This window comes from Cricetulus griseus, chromosome 2 (assembly GCF_003668045.3).
Source record: "Cricetulus griseus strain 17A/GY chromosome 2, alternate assembly CriGri-PICRH-1.0, whole genome shotgun sequence".
NCBI classification, from domain to species: Eukaryota; Metazoa; Chordata; class Mammalia; order Rodentia; family Cricetidae; genus Cricetulus; species Cricetulus griseus.
In genome coordinates, this window is record NC_048595.1 from 394,633,437 (window position 1) to 394,655,612 (window position 22,176).

The 22,176-nt window shown below is 42.6% G+C and overlaps 1 protein-coding gene and 1 pseudogene across 1 annotated transcript; one reads left to right on the forward strand and one right to left on the reverse strand.

Annotated features, from left to right (window-relative positions):
* LOC100753675 lies at positions 1-631 on the reverse strand (annotated as a pseudogene).
* A 19,782-nt stretch (positions 632-20,413) lies between these two features.
* Ccdc184 (coiled-coil domain containing 184) lies at positions 20,414-20,998 on the forward strand. Its single transcript, XM_035439261.1, has one exon. The coding sequence runs from the start codon at positions 20,414-20,416 to the stop codon at positions 20,996-20,998; it is 585 nt and encodes a 194-aa protein (XP_035295152.1).
* Positions 20,999-22,176: the final 1,178 nt, after the last annotated feature.

The following is a 22,176-nucleotide window of genomic DNA, read 5'->3' on the forward strand; positions in this document are numbered from 1 at the left end:
TCAAGGCGCTCCATAATTATCTGGCATCCATCCAATGTTGTATCTATGGTTAGAAATGTACAAGATAGAAACTCCAGGGATCTTCTGGATTCTTCGTTTGAGTTCTCGTCAACTGTGGCTACAATGTAACACTTGTGCTGAGTGACTCTCTGTACCAAGACTTTGTGTGTGCAAGGCAGTAGGTCAAATCGTGGATCCTTGGCAATCCTTAGTGCTACGATACTTCTGTCCCAATTTCTCAATTTCAGCCATCACACAATCAGTAATAAAAGGGATACATTTGGCATACAGACAGTCCATCACTGACTGCACTAAGTCCAGTTTGGCTTTAATGGAAAAGTTGAAGTTGGTATCAACAAGGATGTGGTAAGGTGGACCCAGTTGTGTATTGTACTGGAGGAACAAGCAGGAAGGATATTGGGGGACTTCTCTTTCCTTCAGTGCACTAGGATCTTTTCTTTTCTTTCTTTTTAGGCTTTAATCTATCCTTTTCTTTATTAGCCCATCGTGCTTCCTGTAGCTCTGATCACTTTAGGAAACGAGTTGATTCTGGCCACTCACAGTCTCTCATCTCTGAGACTAAGCATTCGTTCATCGGCGCATATTTCCTTGTTTTCTTTTGCTTCCCCATGTTCACACCGCACTCCTGTTTCTTCCGGAATCACTCGTTTTTGTTCTGTTTTTTGTTTGTTTTCCTTTTTGTTTTTGTTTAGTTTTGTTTTTTTGTCACACAATGCGTTATCTAGGCTTTTATGTTTTAATCTTATAGATCTTTTTATTATGCATTATGGTTTTCATTTTTTTTTTTTTTTGGCTTTTTGAGACAGGGTTTCTCTGTGTAGTTTTGTAGATGAAGTTGAAACAGGGTTTCTCTGTGTAGCTTTGTACATGAGGCTGGCCTTGAACTCACAGAGATCCACCTGCCACTCTGCACCTCCTGAGTGCTGGGATTAAAGGCGTGCACCACCACTGCCTGGCACCAATTTTTGTTTTTATGAGTTTTCTCTGTGTGCGTGTGAGCATCTGTGTTTCTTCTGCCTTTTCTTTGGCACTTTTTCTTCTGTTTTGTGCTATTCAGTTTTGTTTGGTTTCTATCTTGTTTTGTTTTGTTTTTCAAGACAGGGTTTCTCTGTGGTTTTGGAGGCTATCCTGGAACTAGCTCTTGTAGACCAGTCTGGTCTTGAACTCACAGAGATACGCCTACTTCTGCCTCCCAAATGCTGGGATTAAAGGTGTGCCCCACCACTGCCTGGCTTGGTTTCTATCTTATTTATTGTTATTATTTATTATATATCTCAGTTTGTATTCTCAGAGGGAGAAAAAGGCTGTGGATTTGGGGGTGGATCTGGGAGGAGTTGGGGGGAACCATAATCAGAATACATGGTATGAAAAAAATCTATTTTCAGGGAAAAAAGTTCGACATGTGCTTACCATGCAACCACACACACACACACACACACACACACAAAAAAAAAAAAAAAACAAAAACAAAAACAAAAACAAAAACAAAAACAAAAAACAAACAAAAACAAACCACCAGACTGAGCAAGCCATGAGGTAAGCCAGCACTCCTCCATGGCGTCTGCATCAGCTCTTGCCTCCAGGTTCCTGCCTGGTTTGAGTTCCTGCCTTGGCTTCCCTCATGGGACTGTGGCTCAGGATATGTAAGCCAAACAAACCCTTTCCTTCCCCAAGTTGCTTTTTGGCTATGATGTTTCATCACAGCAATCATGGCTACAACTAAGACAGTAGGTATATGTCAAAGGCAAGGTAACGTGAGCTACTGAAAAATGACCTCTAAAGACAGTAGGATGTCTTCTCTGACCTGAAAAAGAAAGGGACTCAGGGATGGGCTCAGTGAAAAACTGACAAGGAGGTTTGGAGCAAGAATAAAGTGAAAGGATGCTGAAAGACACAGAAGGCAAGCTTAGGGTGAGTTTTCCACAAGAGCAGAGCAGCATGTGTGTGTGTGTGTGTGTGGGTGGCTGGAGCAGCTCCCAGGACACCACTACCAGAAATTATTTCAAATGTTCAGATCTTCATAGAGACAGAATGCTTGAGGGATTTTGAAAAAGAATTACAACAAAACACAATGTTAATGAAAATACTAAAATAAATTTTACATGTTATTTTCCAAGAACATAAGCAATGTAGTTTATCTGGAAAACAAACACTTAAATGGATGAATTTCTTGCAGGAAAGTTTTTTGTTGTTGTTGTTGTTGTTGTTGTTTCAATCGCTTATGGGAGGGAAACAACAGTTTTGAAATGCCCACTTGCCTGGTACCACTGAGGTCCTGACCAGTGATTCTCAACCTTCCTAACACCAGGACACCATTTAACACAGTTCCTTGTGTCGAGATGACCTCCAATCTTAAAGCTATTTTAAAGGTATTTTTGTTGCTACTCCATAACTATATTTTTGCTATTTTTTTTCAAGACAGGGTTTCTCTGTATTGTTTTGGAGCCTGTCCTGGAACTCACTAGGTAGACCAGGCTGGCCTTGAACTCACAGAGATTCACCTGCCTCTGCCTCTCCAGTGCTGGGATTAAAGGCATGCGCAAAGCTGTATTTTTGCTACTATTATGGATCATAATGTAAATATCTGTGTTTTCCGATGGTCCAAGGTGACCCCTGTGAAGGGGTGGTGGCCCACAGGTTGAGAACCTCTGGCATGGCGTGTCTTAGTCAAGAAGCAACCAGATTGTCTGGAACTGGTTCTAGGGGCCTAAGAAGTAAATTAGGTTCCATCTCAGCTTTCTGTTCTGTGTGGTTCATGCCAATTCTGATATGAATGAGTCTCCCCCTGGAGGACAAAGAGAGCATTTGTTCTTCCAGGCTGTTTCCCCAAGTTCAGTACATTCCTTAACCCTTAACTGTTGACTATTTGTTTTTTTTTTTTTTTGATAGATTCATTTGTTTATCCTTCCATTCAACAGATACCTACTAAAAACTATTACTTTGCTGTTGACTATGAGAGATGCTGAAGATACCACCAAGAACAAGATAAACAAGGACCCCCCCACTCTAGGGAAATTACAGTTCCATATGAAAAATAAATATTACAAAAATAATTTGAATGCCTAAAAAGTCACAATAGTGATGTGACCCATAAAGAAAAGTGTGGTGTAATACTATGATTTATTAAGGCTTTTCTGAAGATTCAGAAAGCAAAGGAAGCCACAAACCATAGAAACTAGGAACACACCTTTAGCCCCAGCAGCCAGAAGCTAGGTGGTGGTGGTACACCTTTAATCCTAGGAGTCAGGATTAAGAGGTAGATGGATCTCTGTGAGTCCAAGGCCACCCAGATATATACAAGATTGAATAAGTCTAAAAGAGAATTATAGCTCACACCTTTAATCCCAGGACTCATGAGATGTATATAAGTTAGTATCAGAATTCAGTAGAGGCATTCATTCTCCAGCCACACTGAGGAGAGGTTACAGTCTGAGGCTTGGTGAGAGCTCGTGGAGACAGGATCAGCACATTCAGCCTGAGGTAGAGGTGAGAAGCTAGTGGCCAGCTGCTTTGCTTTTCTGATATTCAACTTAAAATTTGAACACCAATATCAGTCTCTGGGTCTTTTATTATTTCATTTTACATATTGGCCTCTGGGTCTTTTATTATTTGTCTTACAGAAAAGGTGCAGTAAAATAAGTGCATATGTCTTTCCAGAATGCACATACTGAAATCTTAGCTCCTAGGTTGGTAGCATTAGGAAATGAGAGGGTTGGAGAGTGATTGCTCATAAATGTGCCTAATGTCTTTATAAAAGAGACCCCAGAGAGATCCTTCTTTTTTCTGTAAGATTAAAGTAAAATAATGATGATGTATGAAAAAGTGGCCCTCACAACACATGAATCAGCATCTTGATCTTCAAATGTCCATGACTGTGATGAATAAATTAAAATTTATAAATGAGCCAGCACATTCTATTTTGTTACACTGGATAGTAGAATAAGACAGAAAATTGAAGAGTAATAGGACTATTCAATGAAGGACACCATTCAGGGTGGGAGGTCAAGACAGTTTCCCAGTGCAGGCCTGGAAGATGGGTGGGAAAAACAGATTAAAGGTGAGAAGGTTCAAGGAGAGATGCAGAAGGAAATCAAGCACCCAAGAGCACCAATACTTGGAGAGGCAAAGAGCATAAGAAGCTAGAAGAGGAGGAGACCAGAATGGAAAGTAGACCATACAAACTGAGGCTAAGAACAATAGGGAGACCCCAGAACACATGGAGCCTTGGGGGACATGTTGGAGCTTCTGAACCATGTCTTGGAAAAGTGGGAGCCCTGTACTAGGCTTTTTTGTGGTGGAGGGAGCAGGACGACACTAACCAGCTCACTGAAGACTTCTTACTAGTTTTGAATGCTCGGTCTTAGCTTTGGCTTGTTCCTGGCTAGCTCCTTTTCCCTTTATCTACCTTTTGCCTCAGGGCTTTTTACCTATTTTACTTCCTCTGCTTCCTGTGTCTGGCTGACTGGCAGCTGCCTGGCTGGCCCCAGGGGTGTCCTTCTCTTTCTCCTCGTTCTCTTTCTTCTCCTTCTTTCTCTGCCTAGCTATTGGCTGTTCTGCTTTTTATTAGTCTGATCAAGAAGGTGAAACAGCAACACATCTTTTCATAATTAAACAAATGTAGCACAAAGAAGTGTAACACATCCTTACATAGTTACACAAATGCAGCATAAACAAATGTAACACATCTTTACACAGTTAAAGTAATATTCTGAAGCATAAACTAATGTAACACACCTTTCCGCAGTTAAAGTAATATTCTGAAGCATAAACTAATGTGGCACATCTTTGCCTAGTTAAAATAATATTCCACAGCAGAGCCCACTACTAGGTTTTATGCAACTAAATCACCATGCCTTCATTTTTAAACGGTCACTCTGGCTTCCTGAGAATCTTTATATAGGGGTTGGGCAAGAATCAAAGAATTGAAAACAGTAGTCTAAGTGATCTAGGCAAAAATGATGGGAGCTGAAGGTGGCTGCCACAGAGATGTGGGAGAATTTAATATATTTTAATGTCAGAATTGGTAGGGGTCAGTGGTGATTGTAAGCTTAAAGTGGATAATAGCCAAAAATGGCTCCTTCCCCAGACCCCCAGGACCTTGGATGCTCATGCATGAATTAAGGAGCCACTTAAAAAGCAATGAAGGAAAGAAGATGAGCTGAGACCATTTTGATAGGTTGGAACAATCTGTTTCAAGGTAGACTTATCACCTATTTATTGAGGCTCCCACTACGTGTTGAGCACAATGCTTGGCACTAGACACTGACGGTTGACAAGCAAAGGTGGTCTGACATCAATTGCTGGGACTAAAGGCGTGTGCCACTATGCCCAGCTGAGTTCTGTCACCGTAATGAAGCTGACTTTTGTCACTATATAGTATACTTGCTTTTAAAAATCTTCTTGAAAGTAACCAAAGTGGTTGAAAATGGAACTATCAAACCTTTGATCCCAATCGCATTTCAAAGCAAAGGAAAACTTCAACATTTAATTAAATATAAATATGACATTGCCACTAATTTTGGTATTTACAAGATAATACAAGGAAGAAAACTACAGAGAAAGCAAAAAAAAGGTAAATATTAGGAGATAAAATCAAAGCACAAAATGTCCTAATTGTTTCAGGAATACAAAGATAGATCAATGTTAGGAAATCCATTAATATAAGTAAGTGTTGTATATAAAAAAGAAAAGCCTTGTTATTATCTCCACAGATGCTGAAAAAGCATTTGAAAACTTCAAAATGAGTTCCTACTACAATAATTTTCAAAAGAAGAATAAAGGCATACATTCCTAACATCGAAATTTGTCTTGTTTACTGTGATCATGCAGAAATAGGGGAGGCGCTTCTAATGTCCAAGAGAAGACAAGATGCCAATCATTAGTGTGACATCACATAATTTTGGAGGCCTTGCCCTGTGTTTGTGTTTACTTTTTGGAGACAAGGTCTTGCTATACACTTCCAGTTGGCATGGAACATACTGTATAGACCAGGCTGGCCTCAAACTTGTATTAGCCCACTTGCTTCTGCTAGGATTACAGGTGTGCACCACCACACTTGTAACTATCCATACTAAAAGAAAAAGTTTAGATATTAATCTAAAATATGTTCAAATTTACTATTCAATAAAAATATTAAAAACATGAAAAACTTTTAAAATAAATTCTTTTGAGATGTCTGAGTAATCTCTGTGTGTGTGGGGGGGGGCGGTCCCTGCAAATATTGGGGCCATGAGTGTAAAGATCCATGGCCTGCAAGAGGCAAGAAAGAAATCCAGTTCAACACATCTCAGTAGCCAGTGTTGGTTCAAACTTCTAGTCTGACCCAAGAAGTTTATTGTAAGCATATTTAAGACAGTACAAGTTGGGTTTAGAAAGTTTCCTGCTGTAACTCAATCCCCTGTGCACAAAGAGGTATAATTACACCAAAACTCTTCTCAGATTACATGTCACTTCTTGCATGATAATGGGAGCTAAAGACAGGCTGCATGTGTTATCTTAAGGGCCTCAGGGAGGATCTGGTGTGTCTCCATCATACAGGTAGGTAGTGCAAAGGTCATCTGGGATATTAGCCACCTCTGGTTCTGGTTGGGGGAGCTTGGGAGAGCCCTGGGCAAAACAGATGGCACAAAGGTCCTTTAGACTGTTAGCCACCTCCAGTCCTGGTTGTGGGAGCTTGGGGGAGCCCCTAGCCATACAGATGATGCAAATGCCACCTAGACTATTAGCCACCATTGTCCTGTTTGTGGGGGCTTGATATGGCCTGGCCCTACAGATAGCACAGATCACCAGGCTCTTAGCCACCTCCATTCCCAGCCTTCTGGGTGGAAAACAGGTTAGACATCTTTTTCTTTGAAAAGACAACCTGCATGTTTCCATTCCTGGTTTCCCCAGTACAAAGGTCCTTGTGCTCACAACAACTATGTGGGGGGAAGAAGGTAAAGTAGAATCCATAGTTATAACAAACCCCAAGATAAAACCCACCTAGGTCAGTTAAACAGTGTAACAGGAATGAAAGCCCTTCATTCTTACAAGAAAATGTGGGTAGATCTCTGAAATTGATCCACAAGGGTAGTGGGCAAAGCATTTTTTTAAATTTATTTTTTATTAGTTCAAATTAGGAACAAGCTTGCTTCACATGTCAATCCCTTCTCCCACTCCCTCCCCTCCCCCCAACCTCCCACCAGCCCCTCCCCCTCCCCCTGGGCAAAGCATTTCTATGACTTTAAGTCCAAAATCAATAGAAGGCTGCTAAGTTCTATGACGTAATTTTAAAATTTGTATGGCCTGAGTAATATGAGGAAGACCAAAGGAAAAATTGTCCATTGAACATAGTATTTGCACAAGATACCACTGGGAAAAAGTAATTTTTCTAATGTCCGAGGAGCTCCTGGAAACAAAGAGATACAAACATAGTTGAAAAATTAGACACATATAATTTTAAAAGTCATGTAAATCCGGGCATTGGTGACACACTCCTTTAATTCCAGCACTTGGGAGGCAGAGGCAGGTGGATCTCTGTGAGTTTGAGGCCAGCCTGGTCTACAGAAAGAGATCCAGAACAGCTAGGGCTGTTACTCAGGGAAACCCTGTCTCGAAAAACAAAACAAAGTCATGAAATCGACCTTTAAAACAGTCTAAAATTTGTGCAATTTGATTTTAAAATATTAAAGCATACTCAATTCATTCAAAAAAGAAAGTGAAATTATATTGCTTTGACATAGCAATTCTTTTGGTATTGTTAAACCTGTGGACATACATTGGCAACTATGTTACTGGTAGAAGTAAGAAGAGATGCAGCTCTCAAGCAGGGGCTTGTGCTACTATTACACAGAATTATAAGTGAACGGGCCCATCCCTAAACCCAGCAATCACACATTCTGGAGATCTCTGCTGAAAGTCTATACTGAAAGTATACCTGCAAAAATCTGAAAAATTTGCACGTAGCCAGTTCTTCTGGCATTTTTAGTGGCAAAGGCTATAACCAACTCAAATATCTATTAACCAGGGAGGAGCTGAGTAGGCAAATAAAGTCTGGTGTAGCTAAATACTATGGGATTCAATGAGGATATTTGCTTACACTGCAAGGCGGATGATTGCTGGAAGAGATTGTTTGTGTCCGCATGCATGAGAGAGTATATACAGAAGGTACTTTTGTGCAAAGTGAAGCACTTGAAAGGCTATTCCAGAAACGAACACACATGTTAAATAACTGGAAGGGGGATGCCTCTGAACATATATCCCAGCATATTTTTGACTCTACAATCATTTTATATATCCAGGAAGTAAATTAACCTTCCCCCCCAAAAAAAACCTAAAGATTAATCAGAAACTAAAAATCAATGAGATAAATAAACCTAAATGTATATGAAATTGGTAACATAACCAAACAGATTTCAAGTGACTTTTGAACATAGCACCTTTGCCTTTCTTTGTTGGGAGCACAAAGGTCGTTGCTCTCACAGATAAGTACCTAGGAGACCAGGACTGTCTCTTCAACAAGAAAGAGGTATAACCTGTATTTCCACCCAAAAGGCTGGGAATGGAGTATCCTGGTCTATCTGTAGGGTCAGGCCATACCCAGCTCTCATAAGCAGGATGGGAGATGCCTAATAGTCTAGATGACTAATACTAACAATTTAGAGGACCTTTGTGCTGTTTGGCCCAGGGCTCCCCCAAACTCCCCCAACCAGAACCAGAGGTGGCTAATAGCCCAGATGACCTCTGCACTACCTACCTGTATGATGGAGACACACCAGATCCTCCCTGAGGCCCTTAAGATAACACATGCAGCCTGTCTCTAGATCTCATCTTCATGCAAGAAGTGACGTAATCTGAGAAGAGTTTTGGTGTAATTATGCCTCCTTGTGCACAGGGCATTGTGTTACACTAGGAAACTTATCCCCTGAATTTTACTGAACTTAAATATGCGTACAATAAACTTCTTGGGTCAGACTAGAAGTTTGAACTAACGCTGGCTACTGAGTCATGCTGAAGCAGATTCCTTCTTGGCCTCACATCGGGAGACGCACCCCACACTTCTTTAGTGGTAAATATTCTAAGAACAAAATAAGCTGCAAAACCTCTGAAACTGTATTTTCTTACTTTGTTGCTGGTACTAAAGACTGGTATTGTGAAACCTGTTTAGAATTTTGCAACAGAAAGCAGGTGAGTTTAATGTGTGCTGTAATACAAATGTACAAGCAAATAAACATAAAGGTCTAACATTTAAAATGAATCTTCAAGTTGCCAGAGCCCTGAAGAGGCCATCTTAAAATGAATAAAAATTAAACATTTTATAGGAAGAATTAAGAGCAAATTATAGATGACAGGAAACAAAATCAGGGAGCTGAAAGACAGAAAGATTAAAAAGGAAGAAACTAGAGCAAAAGTGACTTTGTATGTAATAAATAGTTGAATATACATGTAATTGAAGTTTCAGAAGTTATGAGCTGAAAAAATATTTAAAGACACAATAACTAAAAATTCCCCAAATTTGAAGCTCAGTTAAATGCAGATAGAAGAGAACTATGTCAAAGCACATTATAATCAAATGAATGAAAAACTAAAATAAAGGGAAATTGCAGAAGCAGCCAGATAAGGACACATTCCAGGGCCGGAGAAGCACTGATGAGTTGAGGTCTATGGGTCCAATCTGCATAGTCTCTCATTCTCTTAATAAAGGTTTATTGAGACATAGCCATTTATATATTTGCTAAGCTATAACATAATGACCAAGCTGAGTAGTTGCCACAAAGATCACATGACCTGAAAAGCCTAAAGTCTTGATGTAGAAGAAAGAAAATAATACTGGCATATTTCCTGCAGAATCTATGCAAGGCAAAAGAAAAGGCCAGCCCAGAAGTTTGTTGCTGTTTTTCTTTCCCTAGCAAACAATAACTATCTATCCATCTATCCATCCCTCCCTCCCTCCCTTCCTACTTCCTTCTTTCCCTCATATTCCTCTTTTTTCTTTTCTTCTTTTTTGTTCTGTTGTTTTCAAGAGAGGGCTTCTCTGTATAGCCCTGGATGTCCTGGAACTCACTCACCAGGCTGGCCTTAAACTCACAGATCTGCCTGCCTCTGCCTCTGAATGTGCCACCACCTCCCAGAGCAAATGGTAATTTTTCAAATGAAGATGGACTACTGTGAGACAAAAAAGGAGACCTGCTGCAGTTCTTTAGGCAGGAGAAATATAAAAGTGGTAGAAATTTCAATCAATATAAAGGGATAAAGATGATACATTTAGAGGTGAACTATAAAAATATTTTTTCTTACTTTTTAACCTTTTGAAGAGATAATAACTGTTTAAAACAGAAATAAGCATGGTGGTACATCCCTATAATCCTAGCACTCAAGAGGCAGAAGCAGGTAGATCTCTGAGAATTTGAAGCCAGCCTGGTCTATATAGTGAGTCCTGGGAATGCAGGCGGATCTCTGTGAGTTCAAGGCCAGTCTGGTCTACAGAGTGAGCTCCAGGACTGCCAGGGCTACACAGAGAAACCCTGTCTAGAAAAAAAGCGGGGGCGGGGTGGTGGTGGTGGAGGGGATGCTGAAAGGCCAATAGCTAGGCAGGAAAGGATAGGTGGACTTCCAGGCAGAGATAGGAATTCTGGGAAGAATCTGAGGCAGGGATTCTCCAGTGAGACACAAAGAAAGTCAGCTGTACAGTATGGAGGAGGGGTAACAACCTGTGATAGACTGTAGATTAATATAAATGGCTTAGTTAGGTTATAAGGGTTAGTTGGGAACAAGCTTAAGCTAAGACGGAGCTTTCATACTTAATAAATAAATCTCCATGTCGTTATTCAGGAGCTGGCAGTCCAAAGAAACTGGACTGGCAGTACAAACCCAAGGCAAAGAAAACCAAATATTTTGTTCCTTAATTATGGCCATCACATTTCAGTCACCAATAGCCACATCTGGCTTGTGGCCACCACAGTGGACAAATGCAAATAAGAAAGTTCATCATCATAGGAAATTCTGTGGGAAAGGACCACTTAAAAATAACCATGACAGAGCAAACAAGAAAGAAAAGAAGAGCTAATTAGCCAATGGAGGAGGTAGAAAGGAACCATTTAAAAATGAATATAATCTAAACATAGGAATGAAAATAAGTAAAAAATAACAAAAAGAACAGATATGACAAATGGAAAAAGGAGAAAGATATCTCATGAAAACAATAAATATTAAAAACTACTGAAATGGCTTTATTAATATCAGACTAATAAATACCAGAGTGATAACTATTATCAGGATTGCTTTTCTTTTAAATCTGTAATTCTTTTTTTTAAATTTTGTTTTGTTTTTTAAAGACAGGGTTTCTCTGTGTAGCTTTGGACCCTGTCCTGGAACTCGCTCTGTAGACCAGGTTGGCCTCTAACTCATAGAGATCTGCCTGCCTCTGCTTCTTGAGTGCTGAGATTAAAGGCATGCACCAATTTAGCTTTATTTATTTTACTTTATGTATTTAAGTGTTTTGTTTGCATGTATGCCTGTGCATTATATGTGTAGGTGCTGTTCACAGAGTTCAGAAGAGGCCATCAGATCTTCTAAAAATAGAGTTCAGGATGGTTGTGAACCACCAGAAGGGTACTGGGAACTGAACCTGTATCCTCTGGAAGAGCAACAAGCGCTCTTAACCACTGAGCCATCAATCCACCCCTTATTTCTTACTGATAAAGAGATCGATTGGGCCAAAGGATATACTAGTTCTACATTGTTAAGTACCTAGTAAAATAAGGTTAAACTATAGGGGGAAAGCCAAAGGAGCTGAGTAGCCTAATCCACAAAATATTTTAAATCCAGTAATTATGTTAAATCCAGTAGTTTAGTACAAATAAACTAACCTTGACAAAAGACAAGGCCTGTCAAAGTGAATAAAGAAAAAAAACAAGAGGAAACATGACTATAAAAGTCATCTACGGGGATGTACTGAAAGCTTAAAGGAACAACAAGTTGACAAGAAAGTTAGCATAATTGTATTAATATCAGTCAACATTTGACTTTAAAGCAGACAGTATTACTAGTTAACAGAAAAACCACTTAATCATAAAGACATTCAATAAGAAAACATCAATTAAACCTTTTTAACCATAGGTCTGGAGAGATGGCTCAGCAGTTGCTCTTTCAGAGGACTCAGGTTTGGTTCTCACCACCCACATCCTAACTCCAGGACTGGGGAATCTGATGCCCTCTTCTGACCCCTGAGCATGCTAGACATACACAAGGTACATGTACATGAAAGAAAATAATTCATACTCATAAGACTAAATAAATGAATATTTTATTAAATTAAATATTAATCATATGTACATCACTCCAAAGCATACAAGGCCAAGCTCACAAACTTAATGGGATAAGATGATAATAACTTAATAACTCTTTCTTGCCATATACATAAAGAAAGTAACTCAGGACATAGGACATTTTATAACTAATGAGTACATTTATTAAAAACTTGCCCAAATGGGCATGTATCAACAGACAACTTTTTTTTTTTTTACATTACGTGTACATGGGTTATAAGCAGCAACTTGTTTTAATTTAGGTGCCAACAAATTTTGAAAGGCTAAAATTACATAAGAATTATTCTTTAGTTGCAATGGAATTAAGCTCTTCATCAGTAACAAAAAGACAAAACAAAATTCTTATGCTTAAAAATTAAGAAACACTGACTTACTCAATATTTAATGTATACCTGCTATGCTACAAGTATTGTTCTGAGAAAATGGAATTCCGTAGAAAGCAAATCAATAACTAAAAGCCTGGCAATATAAAGTGTTGGAGAGAATGTGGGTGTACTGGCTAGTTTCTTGTCCAACTTAACAGGAGCTTAGTCGTCAAAGAGAAAGGAGCCTCAGTTGAGAAAAAGCCTCCATAAGATCAGGTTGTAGGCAAGCGTGTAAGGCATTTTCTTAATTAGTGATTGATGGGGGAAGGCCCAGCTCATTATGGATGGTGCCATCCCTGGGCTAGTGGTTCTAGGCTCTATAAGAAAGCAGGCTGAGCAAGCTATGGGGAGCAAGTCAGTAAGCAGCACCCCTCCATGGCTGCTGCATCAGCTCCTGCCTCCAGGTCCCTGCCCTGTTTGTGTTTCAGTCCTGACTTCCTTTGATGATGAACAGTGATATGGATGCATAAGGCAAATAAACCCTTTCCTCTTCAACCTGCTTTGGCCATGGTGTTTCATTGCAGTAACAGTAACCTGGACTAAGATAGTGGGGCTGTGAGAACTTTCACCTTGTTGGTTGACTGTAAGATAATTTTCTACGGTAGAGCTAAAGTCTGTGATTCAGCAAATCCACCCATATATAAAGTTTAGAGACATATGCCAGAATATTCATAGCATGATTGCCAGTGACAGCCTGCTTTGAACAGCATCAGAACACCACAGTAGAATTCGGATAAAATGTAATATAGGGAAAAGCTCACCAGGTCCCAACCCTACACAAAGAACTCCAGGCAACTAAGGAATGAATAGTCTTCCCCCCTCCCAAGGAAGAACATATCAATTGGTTATCCAATACCAAATGGTCTTATGAGTAACATCATACAGAGTGAGCAGGTTGTCTTTATGTATCAGGAACACCCCCACACCCCCACCCACCCACACAGACATTCAACAATTGAAGAAGAAAAGAGGCCACGAACTTGAAAGAGAGCAAGGAGGAGTATGTGGGAGGGTTTGGAGGGATGAAAAGGAAGGGGAAAAAGATGTAATTATAACATCAAAAATACAAGAAAATACTAAATATGGCACATTCATGTAACAGAATACAACAGAACAATGATACAAACAAATCTCGGGCTGGGTGACACTGATGACCTTTTACAAATATGCTGTGCAAAAGCAACAAGATCTAAAACCCACCAGGATTCCACTGTGGAACTGAAAAGAATAAAGGCTGTGACTGTGGGAGGTCTTCAGAACTTGTTAATTGTGTGGAGAAGCTCAGTTGGCATTTCTGGAAGACTTTTGTTATTGGTGAAATGTAGGGGGTGGGTGGGGTGGGGTGGGGGAAGAGGCAGCAGGAAAGGGAAAGTGCCTGACCAGAAATGTGAAATGTGGTATTGTTTGTGGACCTAGGAAGGAATGGAGTTGGGATGCATTTGAGACTGCAGCCATCTTCCTGTTCTGGAGAATGTTATCATGGTTTCAGAACTCCCAGCTCTGGAGTTGGGGTTACCCTCCAGCCAGCTGGGTTGTGACAGAGCAGAATGCTTAGCTACAAAACTGTCTCCAGGCCTTCAAGGTCCCCTGGATGGAGGATTCTTGCTCCTTCCTTTCATTCCTCCATTGCACTTATAAAGTTCTCTAAAATCTTGCCTAAAATCTGGGTGGTGGTGGAACACACCTTTAATCCCAGCACCATGGGAGGGGTGGGGAGGGTGGAGGTTGGCACAAAGGCAGGTGGATCTTTGTGAGTTCAAGGACAGCCTGGGTTACATAGTGAGTTCCAGGACAGCCAGCTCTATATAGAGAAACGCTGTTTCAAAACAAACAAATCTTGCCTAGGCTTGCATCTTTCCAGGGGATGAGAGAATGAAATTAGTTTGCTTCAGAGTTCAAAATTCACTAAAAAGTTTTTCTCTCTCGAATTTCTATTATTTCCTGTTTTCCTTATCTTAGGCCTCAGATTATAACTTTAGGTTCCAATTGACATCTTCTCCAATCGCCATCTCCATTTCTTGGAACCTTTCTCCACAATATTTTTCTGTGAAAGAGAATGTCCCCCAAACACTTATAAAAGTCACAAGTATGAAAGAGAGAGAGGGGTGTTATGTCCCACAGATATTGTTGAAATTTCAACATCAGAAATTTCAGTGTGAATTGTGTGAAGTTGTGGACAGTCTTTTGTCTACCTCACGGGAAGTTTCATGGTTAATAGCCTGCTCTGCCAAGCAGTGCCATTAATGCCTCTGGTGAGGGAGAATGGATTTTAATATACAAGCAACGGAAGGCGGGTGTGCAAATAATGGTGATGGATGGGCTGATGGATCGTTGGGATGACCCTCTGAGGAGAATCTGGTCCCAGTTTAATTCACTTGATCCAGGCAGTCACCAGCAAATTTCATTTGAAGTTTGCTTTTCTTTCCTGGAGACTTGGGTAGGCTGTGGAAAGCAAGATAGGCCACCTTGGGCTATTTCAAGACTAACCCGGTCCCCAGGAAGTCACTTTTCTGCTCCACGTTTAGTTCTTGATTAGATTCAGTTTTGCAGCCCTGAGCTTTTTATATCCTCTGATATATATTGTGGAGCGTTCTTGTGTGGTTTCATTTTAGAACAGACAGGAAAAGAGACGAGCAGGGGACATAAAGGCAGCTGTTTTTATCACAGTCAAAAGTCCACCACTGGGACCCTGGTGGGAAGGCTCCATGTGTAAAGGCTCTTGCTGCCAAGTGTGATGATCTGAGGTTAAAGGGGAGAACAGACGCCTGCAAATTCTTTTGACCTCCAACAGGTACAGCTGAACTGTGTACAACCCAATAAATAAATAAATAAATAAATAAATAAATAAATAAATAATTTCATTGTTAGGCTTGGTAGCACACATTTGCAATCCTAGCACCTCCGAGTCTGAGGCAAGAAGATAAAGAGTTCAAGGCTATCTTAGGCTACACAGTGAGCCCTGCTTAACAAAAAAAAAATGTGCACCAGAATACAAAGATGTCCTCAGAACATGATAAACTAGAAGGGAAGATTTTGCTACACATACCATGTTACACAGGCACAAATATAATTCCTTTCCTATTGGACTGAAGCTGTAAGAAGTAATTTGTCAAGAAAAGTAGTCCCCAATGAACTAGAAGTACTTCTGTGTGACGATCCTGAGGAAATATGCCCCAGAAAAATTTCCCTCAGAACACTGCTCTCTTAACCACAGCAGATTCTCCAGGCCCAGCCAATCATCTACAGTTGTCCTAGTAAAGCAAAGCTCTCACTTCAACAGATTAATAACCCAAAGGATCATACAAACATTGCCGATAGTCACAAGCCAGGCCTCCATCATCTTCAGTTCTCTTGGCAGTGTCTTCCAAGTTCCCACAGACCAGCTCACTAAGAATTAAGCACTCAAAAACTTTTCCAGCCCAAAGTTCCAAATGCCTCTACAATCCTCTCAAAAACATGTGGTCAGGTCCATCACAGCAAAACCCCGCTCCTGGTAAAATTTCTTTTTTAGTTTGCTTCCCAATTGCTGTGATAGAATATTGACCAAAGCCAACCTGGGAGGAAAAGGTTTATTTGGCTTATAGATTACAGTCCATTGTTGCAGGAAATCAAGGCAGGAATCCAAGACAGGAACTTGGAGGCAGTAACTGAAGCAGGGACTGTGGAGGAATGCTGCTTACTAACTTGCTTTCATGTTCATACGAAGCTACCTTTCTTATACAACTCAGAATCATGAGGCAAGGGTGGCACTACCCACAGTGGGCTAGGCCTTCCTCTACCAATTAGCAACCCAAGAAAGTGTCCCAGAGACATGTCCATAGCCTAGACTAGACGCAGCCATTCCTCAGTTGAGGTTCCCTTCTTCTAGGTGTCCTTAATATGTGTCAAGCTTAAAAAAGAAAGTGGTACAGAGATCATATTGAGATGAGCCATAGGTAACACAGCTTCGTAAGTTATATTTGGGGATTATTGTCTGGGGGATTTTAGACTAACATGTAGCAACTGGACTTTCAGTTGACCTTGATTTAGTGTTGTTGTTTTTTTTCTTTGAAACAGTGTTTCTCTGTGTAACAGCCCTGGCTGTCCTGGAACTCACTCTATAAACCAGGCTGGCTTCAACTCACAAAGATCTACTTGCCTTTGCCTCCCAAGTGCTGGGATTAAAGGCATGTACTACCACTGCCTTTGAGTAGAGACTATCTTTTCAACATGAAGTTTCCTCTCCCTACAGGCTAATGAGAGTGAGATGATAGAACATAGCAGCTATAGTGATACCCAGAGACTAAGGCAGGGAGCTGAAGGCTGTGCAGGCTTTTCTTTTTCTTCTATGGGCACTTCCTCTGAATGGTTTATTAATATCCTTGGGGTACTCATCCCCAAGGCCTGGCATACCAATGACCCACCCTTATAACCCAACTAGCTAATGAAGACGGTGCTTTATTCCCTGTATACATCACCCTTTATTTCCTGAGACTAGACCTATCTACTCTCTATCATCTATTTTTCATGCAGAATTTATGAAGTGATCTGTTTTTAAATCAAATACAACCAACGTTCCCTCCCTATATTTTCAAATCCCAATCCCCAAGTTCCCACCTACCCTCTCAAATGTCTGACCTGGAACTGGTCTGGATCAGCCACACCCCTGGGCCTCCGCACCTGCTTCCCATGATCTTTGGTGCTTCTCCAGTAACTTCCCCTCCCTCTTGGCCCAGGCCCTTGTGCTGTCTGTGTACTGCATGGTCAGGGCCTCTAAGCAACATGACATTCTGATGCTGAAAGCCTTGACATACACAGTACCCTCAACAATAGTGGCAAAGGGTCTTGTGTGATGGCATAAGCCAGCTCCTACTGTGTGGGGCTGCATTTGATGTAGGCTTATTTGGCAGCAAAGATGGGAAGCATTACACCAGGTACAGGTTACTCTTCACAAGGCAGGACACACTAGAAGAGAAACTGTGACATAGAATCTTTCATGTGACATGCCATTGAAGAGATGGGAAGTAATGGACCATGGCAGAACATGCCAGTCTTTTCTTGCTGTAGCAAGGCTCATATGGGAGCTATGAACAACAGGATGGATCCTGCAAAGCTCTGAGAACCTTTGCTATAATGTGATCAGAAGTCATTCTGGGTAAGATCAGTGGTGTCCTGCCTCTGTTTCTAGTTTTCCTATAGCTCAAAGATAAAAACAATGAACATTTGCATGCAAGCACACACATGTCATGTTGGAGGACAAATTATAACTCATGGACACTGGTTTTCTCCTTCTACCATATGGGTTATAGAGGTCAAACACAGATTGTGGGCTTTGCCTTCTATGCTAAAAAAAAAGTTTATTTGTTTGTGTTTAGGGATACCAAAGAAAAACTTTCCAGTCTTTTTTTTTTTTTTCCGAGACAGGGTTTCTCTGTGTAACAGCCCTGGCTGTCCTAGAACTGGTTCTGTAGGTAAGACTGGCCTTGAATTCACAGAGATCCACCTCTACCTCCTGAGTGCTGGGACTAAAGGTATACACCACTACTGCCACCCTATGCTTTCTACTCTTTTATGAGCCAGAATTTTAGGGATCATCTAAAGTTTATTAACCATGTATGGCACAAATGGCAGAAGCAAGAGAGATACAAAGGTGAGAGTGCCACAAATTTGTTAAAAGATCAAGCAAATAAGATTGACCATTCATTTTAGAGAACACAATATTGTGTGTGTGTGAATTTTTTGGGGAAATCAATTTCCTCACATCTGCCCAAAACATATGCCTTAGGTTATATATTTAAGCCTACAGATGCTGGATAGTTTAAGATATTTTAATTTGCTTTTATTTTAGTAGCACTAAGAGAGACATAGACCAAATTTGGTGCCACAAAAATTTCCTTTGCTAGACCTTCTTCATCACTAACAAACACAACCAGGGAAACTCAAGAATGCACTTGCTTTTACTGAACCACTAGTGTTCCATACACTCACAACACTTAATTTTTTTCTATATTTAGGTGACACTGTTCATTTATTTCTCCTTCGTAGATTCTTGTAAACTTGGGGGTTGCAATCAGTTGGCTTTCTCATTTACTGAAGTTATGCTAGTGTGCTTTGACCTACAAGTTGACAATCCTCCTAATCTACATAATCTCTAAATATTTTATAACCCATTTTTCTTCCTTCTCCTCCTCTCCTGCTCCAACCTTTAAGTAGGGGAAGGAGTTTTCACAAAGGACAGGGACATTTAGTGGGTATCTAAACATGGGCACTAGGGTCAGTCGCCCCATGGCCATTGATGATTGACTAGATTGAGTGGAGGTACAATGTTATGTCAGATCTAGAAACACTACAGTCCAGTACCCCAACATACCAACAAAACAAAACGATTCAGCTGAGGTCTCTGAATCATTAAGGGCAGAAACGAAATTGTATTCAGGTCTTTTGAGGTCATCTTTGTTGTGGGGTGGAGAATCCTGGGGAAGGGAATGAATGGTACTTGGTGGCTCTTATTTAACTATGCATTCTACAGACACATTGAGCATTTTCTTTCTGCGTCTCAGTCGCTATTTTAAGCGCTGGGGATTCCGTGATGCGGGGTGCAGGGGAGGGAAATCTGTTGTTATGGAGTTTTCATTCTCACAATTTAAGTACTTAGTTAGCTTCACCATTCTCATAAACTCACAGCAACCTGGGTAGAAGCAGTTGGGTCCCAAAAGGGACAGCATCTCACCCTGTGTTTTCTGGAGCGAGGGAACGGGTTTGTGCAGCAGAAGGAAGAGGCAGAAATCGGTCGTGCCCTCGTCCTCCCTCCGCACCATCGCCAGGCCTGGCACGGCAAGCTCCCCTGGGATTATTAACAATCTCCTCTCTACCCAGTCCCACCGACCGCTGGAGGACAAGGGCAGGGTCTGACTCTCGTGCTATTCTCCAAGGAAGGAATGCACAGAGCTGGTGAAAAGCCCTCCTAGGCGGACGTCTCTCTCGGGCTTGGGGGTGGGGGTGGGGACGTGCAGCAAACTGCTCTCTCATGCTGTCCTATTAAACATTGCAGCCACACTCTCTTTGCAGTTTCTCTGAGGCCACTGCAGCGTCCCCGCCCCGTCCGCCCGTCAGCCCATACAAGAGAGCTCCACTGCAGCTTCTGGAACCGCGTTCCCTTTCTTCTCCACTTCCTCGTTGCCATGGAGACACACGTCATTTACGTGCCGTGCGTCGCCTTGGAAACGGGGGAGCATCCGCGGCGCTGCCGGGAGACCCGCCCCTGCCGCTCCAGCCGCACTCGCGGGCTCTGTTGGTGGATAGCCCGGGTGCGGGGGGAAGTCCCCAGAACGACGCGCTGCAGGTTCCCGTCTTGACCCTGACCTCTCTGCGAGCGCCTCTGTGACCCGGAGAGCCTGCAGGCACTCTGACGGTGGTTGCCAGGAGGGCGGCTGGGACACAGGCACCAACCCCGGAGGCTAGCTGGCATTGCACTTTTGTCCCTGGGCAAGCCCGAAGACGCTGGCTTCAGGATCCTAGACGGGTCTTCGTTGTGTGGACTCTTGTCTGTCTTCCTTGATCCTGCCGGCGCCCTCTGCCTGGGACTGCCCTTTTCACGTCGGCTACCCGTCCCTCTAGGGAGACTAGGTGTCCCTGGGCACCATCCTGTCCCTCTCGGGACCTCTTCCCCTCCACATCCTTCCCCCACCCTGGAGGCCCGGCTGGAAGCGACCCAGAGCTGCCACAGCCGGCTTCTGACACTCAATGGAGGACAGTCTGCTGGAGATCATGACCAAGGACGGTGGAGACATGCCGGCACCTTTGGAGGTGTCCACAGTGCCAGCCGTGGGGGACGTGATCTCTGGGGAGTATAACGGCGGCATGAAGGAACTGATGGAGCACCTGAAGGCCCAGCTGCAGGCCCTGTTTGAGGACGTGAGGGCTATGCGAGGGGCGCTGGACGAGCAGGCCTCGCACATCCAGGTTTTGTCGGACGACGTGTGCGCCAACCAGAGGGCCATAGTCTCTATGTGCCAGATTATGACCACCGCGCCCCGCCAGGGAGGCTTGGGCGTGGCTGCAGGCAAGGGGAGCTTCCCGAGTGTTCCCCACGAGCCAGAGACACCTTCGATTGGGATCGGGGACGGGGGCTTGCTGGGTCGCGATCCAGAGGAGGAGGAGGATGAAGAGGAGGAGAAAGCGATGCCCAGCCCCGCCACACCCACCAGTCACCGTGAGCGCTCTGAGAGCCCCTGTGCTGGTCTCCTTGGGGAGGATGGGCCACTTGTGGAGCCCCTCGACCTGCCTGACATTACCCTGCTGCAGCTGGAGGGCGAGGTTTCTCTGTAAGGGGAAACCCCACCAGGGCACCAACTACCTGGGCTTTGGGTTTCCAAGCGCTTAATGCCAGGGGATTGAACAGTGCGGTGCAATGTGCTTCACTCCTAACGTGGTTCTTATAGGTCAGGGAGAGAGACTCCCTCACATAAGGATTTGTAGGGTGAAGGACTTTGGAGGCATCTTGAATTCCACCCAATCACGCATCATAGCAAAACTGCAGAAAGGTGAGGTTCCCGGAGAGGAAGTGCCCATCTCTGGGACTCCCATCCATCCCCTTACCTTGCCCTTTCCCTTCTTCCCAGGAAACAGGAGGACCATTGAATTATGTAAATAAAATTCTTTTTCTATTCTGAACAAGGACTCATCTAGGACTTTGGCAAATAATCTCTATTTACCTAGAAATTAAGGAATTGGGGTATATTCTGTTCTGGTAACAGGAATTTCACCCTTTTGCTGAAATCCAAGACATAGAGTGCTCTGCAGAAGCCTCTCCCCTCACAGATCTCTGCGGCTGTTGATTGGTAAAGGAAGCTTGAGGAGGGAACTGCAGCCCTAGGAATCTGGGTGCATGGGGTTCCAAGGGCCCCTGGGCTGGGAGGAGCTGGCTATGAATGTGCATGAAGACACAAAAGCTCAAGCTCTTGGATTTTGCATGCAGAGCAGAACCTGCCCTGTCACTGGCTTCATCTGGGATTGCTTTCCACTCACCTGGACCTAGAGAACAAAGTGCCCAGTTCACAGGCAGAGACTTGGGGCTGCCTAGCCACAGCCCAGATTTAGGGGACATTTGAGGAACTCTGGGGGAGGAGGGGTGGGTCTGCAGCCAAAAACTGTCTTTTCTGGCTATACTTGCTTAAACTTAAGTTCCTTTTCTGTCGATACGTCACCACCCCTGCTTTTTGGTGTTGCCTCCATAATGTCTTGTGTTTTGTGTTTTGTGTCCACTTGTGTAGTAGTGTGTGAGCCCTCAGGGGCAGGGCTTGTGGCTCTAGTATTAGGTTCAGAGGGCTTCAGACCCTTCTGTGAACCCCAGGCTATCATGGCGCTTTACCCTCTCTTTTCCCCTTTTCCCCACTCCTCAACCAGGGCATGGAGCATGTGGCTGTCCTGAGGTTCCTTAACTGATGTGCCTCCCTCCTACCTTCTGAAGTGGTGACTTTGTGTGCCCTTACCCCTCCTTTGTGTAT